The following is an 18,711-nucleotide window of genomic DNA, read 5'->3' on the forward strand; positions in this document are numbered from 1 at the left end:
AAGCAATAAATCTTGATAATGATCTTTGACGGTTTCATGTGCTCCTCATGTGGGAACTGCTCAGTCACTTATAACATCACATGTTATTATGTTTTATGATATCATTTGTTTTTCATGTAACCTCTAAGTAACGCTGTTTATCAGATAAGTTAAGGGAGGTATAGTGACCTGGAAACGCTCAACTATAATAACCTTCATCTGCCATATAATGTAATGTGCAATGTTATTACCATTATTACAGTTGTTGTTTATAACGTCTTGTCTTAACTCAGAACTTCTCCCCAGAGCCTTTTATAGCTGCATGGGCTAAGATTGAAACCAAAAGACTATTCATCATATTGTGGAACAAAATATGGATTATTTAAAAATATAGACAGCAGTTTATTCTTTATTTATATACAAAACCTAAAATAATATTAAATGTAAATGTTTAAACACCCCAATATAGATAGAACCTGAACTGTGAACCTGTCAACATGTTAACATGTGACATCTGACAAAGTTAAACATTTGGCGCCACCAAGCGTTTAAAAAAGACACTGCAGGGAATTAAAATAGGGGTACAATATTTTTGTCTGGTAAAACCCTCCCAGAATTAAACCACGCCCACAGACCGTGAACTCACCTGTGACTAAATCTACTAATCGACACACTGAATATTATTTAAATAATAAAAACGACCATCGCAGCTTTTATTATAGATTTAGTCCATTTATTTCAACTGTTTGACATTTTGGTCATGCTGTTGTTTGGCCTTGTTTTGTTCTGTACTGTTTTAGTTCTGTGTATTTTGCATGGCGCCTTGTGACCTGGTTTGTATGAGTGCAATAGAAATAAAGTTCATTATGAGGATCATTGTTGTCGTTATTTTACCACCTTAAATGTTCAGTGTGTAGGATTTAGTGGTAAAGTTGCATTTCACAGCTGAAACCTCACCCACCTCTTCCAAACATGAAGGAGAACCTGCAGTAGACTTCAGTTATCATAAGAACTCTGTTAAATTTGTCCAGGTTCGGTTACTGTAAAAAACATGCCGACTTCCGTAAAGAGGACCCGCTTCTGATGAAAATATTTTTAATGTAAAGGGCCCATTCTAGGGCAAAGAAAACCACCGTATGTACAATTTAGATGACACACAAAAATGAAAACCTTCCAAGATCACTTTCACCTAAATCTTACACACCGAACACTTAACTAAAGTCAGATAAGACTCAATTAATCCCAAAGGAAATTCTTGCTCCAAGATTACAGTGTCATCCATATATGATAGAATAGAATACAGTGAATACAGCAATATAGTATTACATCTAACACTTGAAGTGAAAATAAAAAAGTGTAAAGTATAAAGTGTATTGCAAATGAAAGAAAAGCATTTATAGTACACATGGAGTAATACCAGTGCCTAGAATTAATGCAATAAACTGAGTTCAATCAGTGCAGTATGAACAGTTTTGTTAGAAAACAAACATAAAAGAGCTGAAGGAGTCAAGGAGGAGGGTTTATTATGTTTGCCTGAGAGACACAATTCAGGGCTCAACTCTCCCATGATGCATTGCGAGCAGCAGGTCCCAGTTATCAGTGCTAGCTGAACCGCACCGGTCACTGTTGTCGCGCTAATCTCCAGCGGCGTGTCTCCCCCAGTTCCCCCCGTTTACTGGGATTTTATCCGGACGACACCTACTTTTGTTAACGTCTGCTTTTGTTTTTACTCGGACGCTCCACGGGCGGGTGAGTGACATCCGCTTGTGACCGCTGCGGCTAAACGCGAGCGAGCCAAGGCCACGGGGAAGCGTTAGCTCCTGTGAAGCTAGCTAGCTAGTTAACGTTAAAAACCTGCGCGTGTGTAACGTCCCGTGCAGGTCCCACCCCCTACCTGGGTAGTGTTGTGCTGGTGTCACTGGTTTTGTGTTGTTGATTGTTGATATTGTGACACCGCGCTGGGTTTCACGTGACCTAGCTTCTCCCTGAAAGGATGTCACCCTGCTCCTCCTGTGCTTAACATCCTCTCTCTCTTCTTCTTCTTCCAGTTCCCCGTTCATCTGAAGGATGTCGTACCCTCCTCCCCTGAACCGCCAGCAGATCGGCCTCCCCCAGCTGCCCCCGAGGATCCCCCCTCCACAGTATGCGGGCTTTTCCCCTGGTGTCCCCCCAGGTACACAACACAGCCGTGGGGTCGGGAGTCTTTTAGGAGGGGGGGTTTGATGACATGGAGCCAGGATTCCCTGTTGACACCAACTCAGTTGTTTGACAGTGAAGTGCAGAGGAAAAGGGGAACATGGTTCTGTGACAGCTGGACTCACTGGGAACAAGAAACCAGTTAGAATACATCTTTAAAGGAAACGTAAACACAGAAACAAGTTGGAAGTAGGAAACTATAGTGAAAACCCTGCAAATGAATACTGAATGAAACCTTAAACTCAAGGGCTCAGAATTCTTATGTTTTGGGGGTAGTCTCAAACAGCTTCTTATTATTATTTGTGTGTATTTGTATACTTTAATGTTCAAGTGTTGTGTTTTCTCTATTTGCAGGTACCCCCATGCTCCCACTACATATGGGTCTCGTGGCCCAAGCCCCCTCAGTGAGTTGGAAACAGGTCTTCCTACCTACTTCATACAAAGTGACGCGTCATCCATTAAATCCATACTCTTGATACACGTTAAGACTTTAATCAAGTCTCATCCATTCGTTTTTTGAAAAGTTGGAAGCACTAAATTGCGTCTCTATTCTGCAGGTTCTTGTCCCGACCACAGTGTCTGTAGCACAGAAGCCGATGCTTCCAAAGAAGGAGTCTGGCCTCAGATTGAAGGATATAGACGACGGCAGTGGCCCCACCACCACTGTGTTTGTAGGAAACATCTCTGAAAAGGCATCGGATATGTTGGTCAGACAGCTTCTAGCGGTGGGTGGATATCTCCCTCTTCTTATTCTGCATGTACTAAAATGAAAAAGACCAGGCAGCTTTAGGAAATTAGGAAAATGAAGAGCTACAGGTGACGAATTCAAACCTAATCTCTCATCTCAGGTAAACACTAACATGCCTTAGAGTTTCTTTCTTCTATCTTTCTTATCTTTGATTTACTTATCACTGATGGTTGACAACTGTAATGATAGATTAAATAATTCAATTTTCCTTGTCCATTTTTTAATATAGAAATGTGGCATTGTCCTGAGCTGGAAAAGGGTCCAAGGAGCCTCTGGGAAACTTCAAGGTATCAACACAAACATTCTCAGAATAAATTTGCTTGAAGTAAATGCAGTTGATCTGGAGATCTATAAGACTGTAATTTCTATTCCATTGAATGAATTTAGATGCTTGTGTTTTTTATCAACGATGAAAAGGAATAGACGTAGAGAATCTCAAACTGTTAACACATTTTGAAATATATAAAATCGAACTTAATGCAAAAACTGTTTTTATGTTCTACGTTGGTAAATTATTTGTCATTAACATCTGTGGAACTGTTGTTCTCCTCAACTCCTGGAAGCTTTTGGGTTCTGTGAGTATAAGGAGCCTGAGTCCACGCTGCGGGCCCTCAGACTTCTGCATGAGTTGCTCTTAGGTGATAAGAAGCTGTTGGTCAAGGTCGATGCCAAAACCAAGTCCCAGCTAGATGAGTGGAAAGCCAAGAAGAGGAGTTCCAATGGGGTAAGCTGTTCACCTTTTCAGTTAAGGAAGAATGGTACTTTTGTTCACATGGTGTTGTAAGTTTGATTCTCCCGTTTCTCTGGATTTAGGGAGCCAGTGTTGGGTCAAAGAACGACGAAGACGAGGATGAGCTTCTTGATGAAGAAACCCTGCGGCGGGATCAGGTTGTGAAAGGGGCAATAGACGTCCTCATCCGAGAGTATGCAAGTGAACTCAACGCTCCCTCGCAGGATCCTGACAGTGCACCTCGCAACAAGAAGCGGAAAGAGAAGAAGGAGGAGGTAGAGATGCACATGAAAACAAGGAGTGCTGCAACATTGTCTTGTGCTGTGACTTGTAGGAACTGTTGAGTACTTAGTGTGTTTGTTTCCTGTCTTCCCCTTTCTTTGTGTAAGGAGGATATCAATGCCATGGAGATGGAGGATGACAAGAGAGATCTGATATCCAGAGAGATCAGCAAATTCCGGGACACACACAAGGTAATGTATCAAACTGCTGTTATTCATCTGTAATGTACGGAAGAGAAATCCAGTTTAATTAGAAATTCCTCAACAGAAAATGAAGATGCAATGTATATATACATTTATTTTTATGGCGATAGTTGCTTTTATATTTAGTAATTCAAATTTAATTGTTAAAGGAATAGAGGATGATAGTTGATGTCAAAATATGTTGTCATTTATCTTAAATGATCTTAAAAGTTTAAAGTGTTGAGGTACATCAGTCGCTCAGGTGGCTCTATAGTATTTATTTATATTTTTTATTTGGAGAAGAGTTCTTATTGGTGTTTAAAAACTGATCTGAGACTAAAAACTTTAGCTGTGCATTAAGCTAAATTCATCACACAGAGTGCATGGATACAATGTTAAATTCCATCTTAAGCTAATCTATTGATTAAACCCCACCAATATGGTAGAATTCATTTGATGACTAGAGCAAGATGAATCTCAGAATCTCAGCTTTGGAAAAAGTTGCGAGGATAGGATGTAAGTATGAGCCTTCCTTTCTTCTTTACTCATGCTGGGCGCTCCCTCCTGGAGGGTTTGCAGAGGGGCAACTGGCTCTTAATCCACTTACATTATTTAAATTTCGGAAGTATTTGCATTTAAAAAAACTGAAAATGGATTTGACTCAACGAGGAAGCTGGAATAAAAGCCCCATTAAATCTGTGTGAGTGCGTGCAGCTCAGTGAACCCCTGCAGGTCCTCAGATGGTGAATGATGTGTTTAAAGAACACACACAGACTGAATGAGCCTAACCACTGCAGTAGTTTGAACTGCAGCCTGTAGTTTACCTAGAGTAGGGAGCGCCTCTCCACAGCACTCTGCGGTCTGAAGACTAACGAGGTAAGTCTTCATGTGTTTGTTTACTTCCTCTTAAGTTTCTTTACTTTTTCAAAAACTGTTTATTCTTTCTTCTCTTCTGTGATTTCTTGGTAGCTCCACTCCCACCCCTTAGTTTAACAATTAGAGAAACAGGAAATTAATGAATTTGTTTGAATAGAAAGGCCAAAGCTGCATGATTTAATTTTGCATCTCCTGCACAGGGTCAGAACAAATGAATGCACTCTTGGAACATGGGCAGGGATTTTACCTCTGAGCTCGGGAAATGATCCCACTTTTAAACACTGCTACAGAGGGGGATGTATTAGGATCAACATTTATAGCTGCTGGATAAAAAGACGTAATCTGGTCTTCTGTGAACCAACAACATTTGGGATAATAAATCAAAAGAGGCCACATAAAAACCATGAGAGTAGACACCAACACACTACTGACAATAATGGAAATGGAAAGATGTGCGTTTGAAGATATCCAGGTAATGATATATGGTATTTCACTATAAACTTATCAGGTGGTATTTTGACAGATACTTCTAATTGGTGTTCAGCTTGATGTATTAATTTAAATACAAGATTAGAGAATAAATCAGCCATTTCTTTCACAATGGAAAATTTGAACAAGAGGTAAGTTTGCAACACTAAACAATACGAGCCAGAGAATAAACCGAAAATCGTATATGTGATTATCCATTCGCTGAAATTGATGATAAACTGCGCCCCACAGTTGAAAACCCCCCTAGCTGAATTATACTGTAGACCATAGCTCATGTACAACAGGGAGTTCAGACCTCTTTCATCCTTTCCTCTTTTTTATTTGTATCACTTGACAGTATTCAGACACACATTTCCAACAGTGTTCTCTGAAAATTGTGAACCAGTCCAGCTACTGGCTGGTTGGACTGTTTGAACTGTGGGTCTGACTCTGTTGAGGATTTCTTACATTATTTATTGGGTTGGAGAAGCCAAAGAGACACCAGAAGACCACCTGCAGGTAAGACTGCTTCACTAATTTCCTTGTGGCACAATGGAATACAGTTTCTGACGTGAAGATTTTCCAGATGTCATTGTGTGATTTGAACTGTAATTAGATCAACTGCCTCATCGGTATCATTTGGACATTTATCATGGTTCTGTCTTTACACTTGACCTGCTCTTCCCTCCCACATGTAGCCTGTAGGATGTGTAGGGGCAGAGAAGTGCTGAAACCGTAGTTCATCACCTGTAAGTTGCACGCCAGTAGCTCTGAAACGGTCTGTAGAACACGCCATCATTTTTCTGTCAGCTAGTCAGGATGTGGACAGTTGGTTTTGTGTTTATTCAGACTTAGTGTGAGCAGGTGCAGAGAATTCCTCAGGTGTTGTGAAACGTTCCAGATAGTCTACCAGTCTAGTTTGGTCCAGAGGGAGTTGCTCAAGGTAGCTGCAGTATCATCATTCCATTGATTCCACTACCAAAACTTGTTTAATTACTCTGCTGTATATCAGCAAACCACACTGCTGCTGGGGAGCACTTTGCACCACACTGCTTCCGTGCATCTCTGATGACCGGGTAAAAAAACACATGGGAGCTGGTTATGTAATTCACTAAGTTGGGCCATTTGCCGTGTTAAGCCAAGGCTGGTTTCAATCCACTTGGCACATAAAGGGATAAGCCCAAACCAAAGAACTATATAAAAGTGATCTTAAGTTTAAATAGAGTTACTTAATGAACTTAATGAATGGTTCAAAGCTTTTTTGTGGACACTAAAGTACTTTATTACCTTGAGCATGTTTAAAGTGTGAGAAGCAGCTTTTCAAATTTAAAATCCTTTAACTTAAGAAATCACGTAACGCTTACTACAAAGAGTATTAATTTAATGTGTCAATGCATTATATTTATATACATAATACAGTATGTAGTACCACTTATTTCTATGGTGATGATGTAGCATAAGTACATCATGTCAGAGTTATGCATTTTAATGTAGAGTATCTCCTGCACCAGGTCAGATCCATCACTTTGAGTGCACATTGATTTGGGAAAGGGCGGATGTGCGCCTGACCCGTACGTATCTGCCCACAGCTGAATTTGTATTGGACTGGCCTCTTGTTACATCAGAGCATAATCTTAGATCACCATAGAACACAGAGTAACTGCAGGGGACAAGTTGACCTGTTACATGTGTGAAAATCATTCAGTGTTAGTCTATGGGTTCAAGGCCAATATTGAAATCTGTTATGATCTTTCTTTTACACTTTGATGTAACAAAAATAGAACAAAGTTTAAAAAGTGCTGATAAAACATCAAAAGTTTAATGCTCTTAACTTCCGCCCCCTTTGCAACCCGTCGTATCAACAGTTACCTTAATTGTTTTGGTGTCTTTTCACTTATGAACTACAATGTATGGTTTTTACACACTCATGTCCTGAATTGATCAGTATCTACATTAAACCTGCTCAAGCAGTGGATTACTCTTCCAGGAGGAAACGTCAGGGCTAAGAGGACTTCCTCACTCGCAGCAGCCAGCCTCTCCAAGGCAATGAGTCATGGCAGTATGTGAGCATGTCTGGCCCCGGGAGATTAAAACTACTTCTCATTATTATATGCTGTTCACGTGTATTCAAGGAGGCTGGTCTTGTTATTGTTTTGAGTCAAGTGACACGTTCTCCTCTTTCTTCCTGTCGGGCTCCTGCAGAAACTGGAGGAGGAAAAAGGAAAGAAAGAGAAGGAGCGACTGGAGATCGAGAGGGAAAGGAGAGAGAGGGACAAAGAGCGGGAGCGCGAGAGGGAGCGCCGTGACCGCGAAAAGGAGAAGGAAAGGGAGAGAGAGAGAGACAAGGAGCGGGAAAGAGACAGAGATCGGGAGCGGGAGAGAGATCGCGAACGGGAGAGGACGAAGGAGCGAGAGCGGGAGAGAGAGAGGGACAGGAGTCGAGACGTCAGTGAAGACCGAAGCCGGTCGAGGTCAGTGAGAGGCTGGCGATGACACATGATGCTCAGCTGCTCTCCTCAAGAGTCATTCAAGTGTGAATCATTTTGACACCATTCTGTCTGGTCTGTGATTACAAGTCAAAATATTTGGTTAAGAACAGTCACAACAGTCGGATTCTGATGACATTTTAAGGACGCTTGCATCTTTCGCAGGCAGCAAATAAATCAGTAGCCAGATAATCAGATTGTATTCAGTAGTTCTCAGCTCTGATTTGGTTTTCCGATTTAAAATAATAACACAAAGGCCAAAGGAATCAATCAAAATGTTAATTCATTCTTTATATTTCTTCCTGTCATTTGAACTCATATTTTATTTCAAGAACCCAAAGCAATAATGTGTCTTTCACAGAGAGAGGGCGAGAGACGATAAAAAACGAGACAGAGAGGATGATGAGGAGGACGTGTATGAACGGAGGAGACTTGAGAGGAGGCTTCGAGACAAGGAGGCAGCTTACCAGGAAGTAAGGAGTTAAAACTCTTCTAATCTGACCTTTGAATTAATTTAATGAATGTCTGACTTTGTTGATACATTTTTCTCTGTCCTCTTAAAGCGCCTTAAAAACTGGGAGATCCGTGAGAGGAAGAAATCTCGTGACTACAGCAAAGAGATGGAGAGGGATGACGAGAGGCGCCGCGAAATGGTAAACGTAAATATATACACACCAGATTTAAATGTTAGCAAGTAGTTTTTCCATCAGATCTCCAGAGTTTATAATATCTGAGAGTTACGTGAAGGATTTATATATTTGCTTTTATACTACTTCAGATGAAAGAAGCCAAAAGACTGAAAGAATTCCTTGAGGATTACGACGACGACCGAGACGACCCAAAATACTACAGGTAACGCTCTATCTGCTCATACAGGGGAGTGGGGCACTCTGCTTCGCTCTTCAGGTCACTTCACATAGTGTAATTCTCGTTTTCAGAGGCAGTGCTTTGCAGAAGCGACTTCGTGACCGAGAAAAGGAGTCGGAGATGGACGAGCGAGACCGGAAGAGGGAGAAGGAGGAGCACGAGGAGATCAGACAGCGACTTCTTGCTGAGGGTCACCCTGACCCTGATGCTGAGCTGCAGAGGGTGAGTCTGACTTAGTGCACCAATCATTGAAACCAACAGTCCCACACGAGTTCCTGACATATACAAGAGACTGAGGTCCGGTCTTTTGTGATGTGTTTTTGTGTAGATGGAGGAGGAGGCAGAACGCAGACGACAGCCCCCTCTGAAACTGGAACCTGAGGAGGAGGTGATCCAGGAGAAGGTTCATAGAGAACGTGAACGGGAAAAGAGAGGGTCAGGGAGGCCCGTGGAGCCGCCGCCACCTCGACCCCCACCGCAGCAATCAGACGACGATGTGGAGGAAGGGGAGGAGGATGACTACCAGGATGGAGAGGATTCGCAAGAAGCCAAGCCACAACTCAAACCCATAATGCGACCAATCAGTACTGCTCCCTCAGTGTCCTCCGCCAGTGGGAATGTGACCCCTAACACGCCCGGTAACGAATCTCCCTGCGGAATTATCATTCCTGGTGAGAACTCGCCTGAGGTCCAGCCTCCAGAGGAACATCGGCCCAAGATCAATGTCAGTCTCAAGCTGGGTGAGTGCAGAAGCAAATTTGGGACACACGAGGATCCATTTCTTTATCTTTACCGCCTTGTGCCAGAATAAACTGACCCTGTTCCCGTTTCTCTTTTCCAGGGGCAACCAACAGTCCCAGCCAGCCCAACGTAGTAAAGCGAAAGAAACTGGCCACTGTGGAAAGTGTTTTCAACAAGTTTGATGAGGAGGAGGCTGATGAGCAGCCTCGCAAGAGGAAACTGGTTCCACTGGACTATGGGGATGACGAAAAGAGTCTGGGGGTGGACGGGGCCGAATTGCCAGGGGCCAAAGGCAACATCAACACGGAAGAGAAACGCAAGCACATAAAGAGCCTTATTGAGAAGATCCCCACAGCCAGACCTGAGCTGTTCTCCTACCCTCTGGATTGGACTATGGTTGACTCGGTAATGAGCTTGGACACTTTAGATTACAGGCTGTTTTTATTAACTTACATTTTCAGTGAAGTAAGTAAATATTCTAACCTGTGATAACTAAATGTTAAACCATTGGGTGTTCGATTGTTCCTCTGCAGACTCTGATGGATCGTCGCATTAAGCCATGGATTAATAAGAAGATTATCGAATACATTGGCGAGGAGGAAGCCACTCTCGTTGATTTTGTCTGCTCAAAGGTTTGTGATGATTCTGGGAAACTCTGAATTGAAAACTTGAATAACTTTTCATCAGGAAAACTAAGGTGCATGGAAAACGTTCAAGTAATTACACTAGTTTAAATTAAATCAACCCGAATTCATATATAATGTCTCCTTGAATAACCTATGTATACTTTTTTGTATATCCAGTTGCTCACTGTTATCAAACAGCCTTTTCCTTCTATTCCCAGGTGATGGCTCACAGCACCCCTCAGGGTATTCTTGATGATGTTGCTATGGTAAGATAACCCTCCATGTCCCAGAAATGATTCATTGCATAGATTTCTTGAGCACTGAATATGAATGATCTGTTTGTGTTTAGGTTCTCGATGAAGAAGCAGAAGTTTTCATAGTAAAGATGTGGAGGCTGTTGATTTATGAAACAGAAGCCAAGAAGATCGGACTCGCGAAATGAAGACCAGGTCACTCGGACTGACTTCCTCAGCTCACAGCTCTGCCACCTGCAGTTTTCTGGTCCAGTCTGTAAACATGCGCCCATGCACCCCTCCATTCCTTCAGCAAGGAGCTGCTGCCGTGTGTGTGTGAGTGAGTGTGTGCGCACGTGTGTGTGTGTGTGTTTGGGGAAAGTCTGGGCTGCAAACAGACAGAATTTGCACCAACACCCTGCATGGTAAAACTTAGATTTATATATTTTCCCCTTCGTTGAGGCAGAAAAACAGTTTCATGTCACCCGTCTGTTCTGCAATAATTTGGACACATTCAGCTTTGATTTATTGTCGTCATGTTGAGGCACTGCTCCATTGTGTGAACTAATAAATATGCTTTTTTTTTTTAAACAAAATGTCTGGTTTTCTTTAGATATCTTAGCTACCTTGATTTGGCTGGATTTAAAAACCATAATGCTTGACAACAGGTTTTATATATGATAGATCGATACTTTAATGATCCTGAGGGAAATTAATAAGGAGGAAATAAAGTCTATAATATATCTCCTTATTGTTTTTATCATCACAAAATTAACAGACTTCTATTACAACAACATTAATGGGGAATTGTATTAATATTATAAATCAGTTTTACACATGTGTTGGTGAAGATGCTGACTCTTATTCAACTTGTGTGCTAAACAGAAACTAACGAGCTGATGGATGTGACAGTTACATAAACAGACATGTAGATACAATGTCAGTGAAAATAAATAAAAAGGTAAAAACATATATATATATAAAGTACAGAAGAGAAAATATCATTTTTTCCACCTTATATGAAACAAATAAAACGTGCTCAATCACAAACTTTATAATAAAAAGTGATAAATAGACATGTAGCATAATAATGATCAATTAAAAATAAGTAAAACATTAGTAAAAACATATAAACACAAAGCTCCTCCCCCTCGGAGACGTGGCAGCTGCCTCACGGGATGACCTCTGACCCGGAAGCAACTTTCACAATCGGCACCTAACAACACGGATGTGCCGTTAGCATTTCTGCTAGCTGCTAACCAGGTCCGGGAAGTTGCAATATTCCCCCTGAGCACTGAATCCCGACGAAGCGTCCGAGGATCAACGTGTCCGGTGTTTGTTCGTCTGTGAAGTTCAAACTGCACCGGGTCTCACCGAGGCTAAGTTAGCTTAGCATCAGCTAACGCTAACCCGAGGCCAGAGGCTGCAGCGTCTTGTGTCTGAGCCGACGTGGATGTTTGGTGTATAACCGTGGTTTAACCAGCATGTTAACGTCACCACAGCAGCACGTGTCCACTGTGTAGCTGGAGGTTTCATGGTGTAGCTCGGCAGGAGATTAGCCCAAGAGAACAAGGACCTAGCAGTCATGGATGATTTCAGCTCGATCAGCCTGTTGTCTCTGGCCATGTTGGTGGGATGCTACGTGGCCGGGACGATACCTCTGGCTGTCAACTTCTCAGAGGTGAGTTCCCCCCAGCAAGGGAGCTTCTGTACCACTGCCTCCTCCAGGTGTTAGCATCTGGAAGCTAACGCTATCAACAGCTGTCTGTGAAGAAGTTGACCTCCTGCACCATGAACCGTGTTGTCCTCAATGTGAGTCTTCTCGTGCTGACCACTGGTTTGTGTGTGTGTTCCTGCAGGAGAAGCTGAAGCTGATCACGGTGCTGGGAGCGGGGCTCCTCTGTGGCACTGCCCTGGCTGTGATCATCCCTGAGGGGGTCCACGCACTGTATGAAGAGATCCTTGAAAGTACGGTTCACCAACACAGTGGCTATAGTGTGTTTTCATAACAGTGTCTCTCTTCTGCAGCTTAAATGTTTAGAACTTCTCAGGATCTATTTAGTATCTAATGTTAAAGGTTCAGTGTGTAGGATTTGGGGACATCTAGTGGTGAAGTGTCGCGTTGCAGCTGAACACTCCTCACCTCACCCTCCCCTTCCAAACATGAAGGAGAACCTGTTTTCATAAAAACTCAAAAGGTGTTTAGTTTGTCCAGTCTGGGCTACTGTAAAAAAAAACATGGTGGCCTCCGTAGAGAGGAGCCACTCCTGATGTAAATATAAAGTATTTATATATACAGGGTTCATTCTAGAGTAAAGAAAAGGACAATTCGTTGGTGCACTGAACAATAAAACAACAATATAGAACAAAATATATACAGTAGGATAATTATATATTTAGTTTCTGCCAATTAATCCGTTTTACCTTAATCTTACACACTTTATACCCGTGCAACTTTCCAGGCATTCGTGGGAACATTTACTAAAAGCAAACTATAGGCACATTAAACTAGTTTAAGCTGGAATTATAGTGTTCTCTTTTTCCTTTACAGTCTTGTACATGTTTGTACTCTGCTTGTGTCAGCGCCTGTTCGAGGTTCCTGACCTGCAGAGTCCAAAGTTGAAAAGGATTTGAAGTTTAATGTCCTGTGGGTCGAACGGTTAAAGACATTGAACATGTCAGACTGTGAGGACCTCAGACAAACACACGGGCACAACCAAGTGACGTGCTTATACGCTCATTGACACCACTTTATTAGGAACCCCTTTGTATCAGCGTATTAATGCAATCACCCAATCACATGGCAGGAGTACGAAGCTTAAAATACTGTAAATACAGGTCAGGACATGAATTTGCAGCTTAACAATCTGCAGTAATTATATGAAACAAGTCTCATTTACGTCTTATAAAATTCACATCAAGAAGAATTGAGCAATGGGAGCCTTTAACCAGTATTGGGTCAAGGAGAAAAGCTGCACGTCTCATTGTTCTCTGTGCCGCTCTGTCATCGACTTGAAGATGCTTACGTGATTTAACCGTGAATCTCTCTCTGTTCTCTCCTCACTCGTGCGTCTGCAGGTGGGCATCACAGCCCCGGCCAGGTCGGGGGGGCAGAGGTGTCCGACTCGAAGGTGAACGCAGCAGCCGCCCTCGGCGTCGCTGAGAAACACGAGCACAGTCACGAGCAGCTCCACGCCTGCATCGGCGTGTCTCTGGTTCTGGGCTTCGTCTTCATGCTGCTGGTGGATCAGATCGGCAGCGCTCACGTGCACAGCACCGCTGAAGGTGAGCGTGAGAACAAATGCAAAGGTCAAAGCAGCGCATGGATTTGATTGTTAGAAATGAACACATCCAGGAAGTGTTTGTGGAGACTGTGGTTGGGAGGTGGAGGTTGTATTTTTGTATTTGTTTTCCTCCTGGTTAATATACTCTGGATGAAAACGATTTAGTTGACTCACACTCAGAACGCCTCCACACAGCTCAACGGCAAATCCTGTTTCCCCGGATGCTCCCACGCTCGGAGCCAAATCACCTCGGTGCTTTTATATTGAGCTGCAAGAGCTGCATGTGTTTTCAAAAGGCAAACCACACTATTCTGTGTGGAGACGCTGATCTGTAACTATATAAGTTTGATGTATTTCTGACCGGTTGTTTTTTTTGTCTGGTTCAGATCCAGAGTCAGCGAGAGCGGCCTCCTCAAAGATCACCACCACCCTGGGTCTGGTGGTCCACGCTGCAGGTGAGTCCGGCTTCATTCACCTGTCAGCACAGTTTGACTATTTAGATCCAGTTCAACAAATACACTGCAGGTGTGATCAGACAAATCCTGTTTGTCATAATTCACTCTATAACCTGCTCATTGCTATTCCTAAGTTTACTGAACTAAGCTTTTATTTGAATATGTCCAGTTTAAAGTTTACTGGTAAAGTGACTCTCACAGGGAACTGAGCACCAGAGTCAATCGAAGCCCCAATCTGATTATTCTGTGTTTTTTTAACTGGGCTCAGTTATTTTCCTAAACAATATCCTCAGCAGTCCTTGATGTGTGATCTGTGCTTGCAGCTGACGGCGTGGCGCTCGGAGCTGCAGCCTCGACCTCTCAGACCAGCGTGCAGCTCATCGTCTTTGTGGCTATCATGCTGCACAAGGTAATAATGGTTCAGATTCAAACATGCATCAGATCTGTGAGCATTAGCTTCTGTTCTTTGTCCTGTTGGTAGCCGGTGCTGTTTCCTGATGTACTTTGGAGTAATCTGTGTATTAATTGATAATAATAAACTGGGAGGGGTTTAAATTCTCTGTTACAATGACCAGTTGGGTTTCAGAGAGGCTGTTTATGAGATGATTGTTGATCTGAAGGGAAACGGGGGGGGGGGGGGGGGGGGTGTCGACATGTCAACTGTGAATAATATATTTAAGTTTTGATCCTCAGCTACCTCCATCTTTTTTAATGTATATAAAAAGCAGCAGCACACTGTGAACACGAATCTGAACGCTGCTGCTCTGTCGTCCTCAGGCTCCGGCGGCGTTCGGTCTGGTGTCTTTCCTGATGCATGCTGGTCTGGAGAGGAACCGCATCCGCAGACATCTCCTGGTCTTCGCCCTGGCGGCGCCTGTCCTCGCCATGCTCACATTTGTAGGCCTCAGTCAGGTAAATATGATAGTAAATAGAAATAAATCTACGTTTTTATATTATAATTGTCATTTCTCATGAACTTTAATTTGAGATTTCATAGATCTTTGTGGTTATGTTCAACATTTCTTCAAAGCAACAAAATGCAGCTGAACCAGTATTTCCTGTTTGTGGGTGTTGTTAAAGTTATTATAGTTTTTAAAGTAATTAACAGATTTTGAAGGTCGCTCAGCCTCGGGCAAAAGCAGCTGTGATCAGAGACTGTGTCACTCAACACAGGAATCTCAAATATGAGTCAGGGCACAAGACTATTACAAGAGCTAGAATAAAAGGTCATCAGCTACAATAGAGCAAAAAGGTTCAAGAAATGCTTTTCATGAAGATTTGATTTGATTCTCTCGCTGGAACATTTTGTCTCACGTCGTATCTGTGTCCCCCCCCCCCCCCACAGAGCAGCAAAGAGGCCCTGTCAGACATCAACGCCACCGGTGTGGCCATGCTCTTCTCCGCCGGCACCTTCCTGTACGTAGCCACCGTCCACGTCCTCCCTGAGGTGGGGGGCGGCGGCCACAGCCACGCTTCCGCCGGAGGGAACGGAGGGAAAGGCTTGAGCAAGGTGGAGGTGGGAGCTCTGGTGCTGGGCTGCCTGATTCCACTGGTGCTGTCGGTGGGGCACCACCACTAGACCCCGGCTCAGGACGGGGTTACAGACGGGTGAACAGGGAACGAAGCTGAAACAGAGACTTCAAACTTGGTGGATATAAATGTCTTATTGCTTGTCGGCTGATGGGCCGCGGGGACCAGGCTCGTCTCGGGCACATCTCATGACTCAGAACCGGAGTTGACTGGGGGGGGGGGGGGTGAATGATGCTCAGGAAGTAAGAGCTGAATGAAATCAACGCCACACGACACAGTGGTTTTCTCCTGACACCCGCGACTGATCCTGGTACAGCTGCTGTATGTGTTGATCCTGTTCTGACAGGGGCCACCGGGCGGCTCAGTTTATTCACCTCACTGTGGAGTTTTCAGTGTTGCTTTATCACTGCTTGTCCAAAGTCTAAGAATCAACTCTGAGTTCGATTCCCGTGATGTTCTGCTCGACGGCTGCTGCCCAGTGAGATTAAGATCAAGCTTGTGATGCTGAGAACGGTTTTTTTTTTTAATTGTGTGTAATTGTACAGCTCTCTCTAAAGTAAGGAATAATTAGAAATGATTTATGAAGTGCCATAATTGCAAGTTTGAAACCGACCCCCGATGAAACAGCGCTGTACAGACTTTACGGTTTATAAATGGATATTGTTATCATGGACACTTGTGTGTTTTCTACAAATGAACACGTTCAGATTTCTGGTCCAATTCACATCCGTCAGTCTTTATTTGACCTGCACACATCTCTGGATGTGTGCATTCTGCTCTGTTTATCTTGGAGGTGAATCATAAATGGTTGTTAGGGAAACTCTGTAATGAAAAGTGAAGGTGGGGGGGCGTGATTCCAGCAGGTGAAGGTTCCTCAAGGTCGTTAACTCGCTGAACTCGTGATGGGCCCATCGGCTCAGGAGGACACACATTTACAGATTTCTTGGGCGTTTAGTTTTCTCCTCAAGGATTTATTAATTATACCTGAGCAACAATTGTAAAAACTAAAAGTCACCTTTTCCTCCGGAGTGCAGCCGGGTCTGAAAGTGGCACAGAGCGGTTTGTGATGTGATTCTAACACCAAGACCAGTTGATGCATTGAAGTGTCAGCAGGATTCTGCCTCTTGTGTCAGGACTCATGGATGTTGTGAGTCTGAATGACTCATGTGTTTGTATATGTACATTATTCACAGCAACTTCTTCCTTCTACAACTATCATCGTCTCCTGTGTGAGATGGAACTGCTTATAGTTCTGTTTTTTATTTCATGTTGACAGGGACACATTTTGCAGTACAGACACAGAAGGTGACAGACGCTCCGTGTAAATATTTAAAAATCTCTCACTCGACTTGTCCCTTAATTCTGAAGCTTCCACTCACCGAGGCGGTTTAACTTCCCGGCGAGATAGAAAGAGAGAGAGGGAGAGAGGGGCGAGTGGCGTGCCAACCAGCAGCTGCATGACTGTTTTATTTTTAATGAAATACAAAAGGGGAAAAAAAAAAAGTTGGCCGACATCATGAGTGTGCAACGTCATCTGAAGCCCTGCTGAGATTCCATGGTTTTCAGTTCCTTGTTTTGATTCAGGATTCACTCGCGTTGTGAGTCCACGAAACCAAAATATAATCACGTGACGTTCAGTAGATGTGTCGGAGACATTTCACAAAGTGGATGATTTTACAAGGAACTAACGATTATATCTCTGCTCTTGTGTCTGTGATGCATCGTTAATACACAGCGACTAAAGTAAAGCTCATTTATTGAGAGTTAAACATTAATAAATATCATCAGGACTGCGGCTGCGGGAGGATCACGTTGGACAGATCCAGTTAAAACAAGCATCTCATCAAATCCCAGTTTAAAGGTTAATTCACATTGGGTCACATCTAAGGAAGAAGCTGAAGGAAAGATGGATGAACTGTTTCTATAAGTTCAACAGTGATGTGTTGTAAAATGAAAATGTCTGTGAAGTTATCAGAGTGGAAACACAGTGAGGTGGGAATATTTAAATACTGCTCCGGTTAATTGTCTCTGGCAAAAAGAAGGATTCATATCACCATGACACGAAATACATAACAACCTGTTTGATTATCTGTATCACCAAGCTAGAGGAAAGTCCATGTTTTAGGATGGTGACGGTTTGTTTCATTGTGATTTTGAACATGTTTAATTTGTTTTAAGGTTTTTTATTGAGTGAATTTAAAGATGTAAAATACTGGGATTTGATTTGGCCGTCAGCACCTGCCCTATCAAAGTAAAATAATGAAAATGTGAAGAATCAGTCAAAAATAAACGAGATAATGTTTAATAAGGTCAAATATTTTATTTATTAGATGTTTTGCTCATGATCAAAATATTTAGCAATGTTTAAACTTCACCTTTTTCATGTTTACATGTCTCATCACACATCTTGATCAACAACTGTAAAACATCTGCAGGAGAACTTTTCACACGTTACGAACAGGAAGTGATGACGTCACATGTTGAATCCAGAGAGTTTTGGGATCAGGTTAAAATTCGGATTGTTTCTGTCTGCGTTTTCTTTATTTCTATTTTTATTTCCTTTTCTGCCATTCCAGGATGAGTCTGCCTTATTTCCATATTTCTGATTGTGAAAATCTGTTGTAAAAGCGAAAAGTGTTTTATGACAATAAAATTCAAGGTTTTCTAACTGGTGATGCTGGTTTTGTTTGGAATGATTCACACGTGTTTGTTTTTATGTTGCTTTATTATAACCAGTTCTCTATATGAAGCACTGAATTCACCAAGTTAAGACATCATAATGTTAATAATACTTTTGTTCACAAATAATGAGACTTTTCTCTTAAATTAAAAAGTGTAAACATAATATTTCAGAGACCTTGTTTATAAATAGTCTTTAAACTCCTGCAAACTGAATAAAAGGAGTCTGTCTCCTCCCGTGTTCCCGTGAAGCGGCTGAGCTGTTAATATCTTTATAATCTGGTGTCCATCCAGTCTGACACATGCTCTGTGAATTAATCTGATACTCACGACTCTAAAGCTGCATGTT

At 42.5% G+C, this 18,711-nt stretch overlaps 2 protein-coding genes across 9 annotated transcripts; both read left to right on the plus strand.

Annotated features, from left to right (window-relative positions):
* The first annotated feature begins 1,566 nt into the window (after window positions 1-1,566).
* rbm25a (RNA binding motif protein 25a) lies at window positions 1,567-11,010 on the plus strand. 7 transcript variants are annotated; one of them, XM_062396665.1, is made up of 18 exons: window positions 1,567-1,728; window positions 2,028-2,152; window positions 2,530-2,618; window positions 2,733-2,900; window positions 3,153-3,210; window positions 3,487-3,647; window positions 3,737-3,928; window positions 4,043-4,126; window positions 7,664-7,932; window positions 8,309-8,420; window positions 8,511-8,606; window positions 8,726-8,799; window positions 8,886-9,036; window positions 9,143-9,554; window positions 9,656-9,960; window positions 10,089-10,187; window positions 10,400-10,447; window positions 10,531-11,010. In XM_062396665.1, the coding sequence occupies exons 2-18, from the start codon at window positions 2,047-2,049 to the stop codon at window positions 10,621-10,623; spliced, it is 2,517 nt and encodes an 838-aa protein (XP_062252649.1). In that variant the 5' UTR covers window positions 1,567-1,728; window positions 2,028-2,046; the 3' UTR covers window positions 10,624-11,010. The 7 variants fall into 7 exon arrangements, with proteins under 7 accessions (XP_062252649.1, XP_062252650.1, XP_062252653.1 ...); XM_062396666.1 differs by having other exon boundaries at window positions 4,046-4,126; XM_062396669.1 differs by having other exon boundaries at window positions 2,530-2,579.
* A 588-nt stretch (window positions 11,011-11,598) lies between these two features.
* Window positions 11,599-18,356, plus strand: slc39a9 (solute carrier family 39 member 9). 2 transcript variants are annotated; one of them, XR_009922028.1, is made up of 8 exons: window positions 11,599-12,095; window positions 12,274-12,382; window positions 13,493-13,699; window positions 14,085-14,153; window positions 14,477-14,562; window positions 14,931-15,065; window positions 15,499-16,447; window positions 16,547-18,356. XR_009922028.1 is itself a non-coding variant. In XM_062396719.1 (7 exons), exons 1-7 carry the CDS (start codon window positions 12,000-12,002, stop codon window positions 15,730-15,732), a joined length of 936 nt encoding a protein of 311 aa, XP_062252703.1. In that variant the 5' UTR covers window positions 11,599-11,999; the 3' UTR covers window positions 15,733-18,356. The 2 variants fall into 2 exon arrangements, 1 of the variants encoding a protein (XP_062252703.1); XM_062396719.1 differs by having other exon boundaries at window positions 15,499-18,356.
* Window positions 18,357-18,711: the final 355 nt, after the last annotated feature.

This window comes from Platichthys flesus, chromosome 10 (genome assembly GCF_949316205.1).
Source record: "Platichthys flesus chromosome 10, fPlaFle2.1, whole genome shotgun sequence".
In the NCBI taxonomy this organism is placed as follows: domain Eukaryota; kingdom Metazoa; phylum Chordata; class Actinopteri; order Pleuronectiformes; family Pleuronectidae; genus Platichthys; species Platichthys flesus.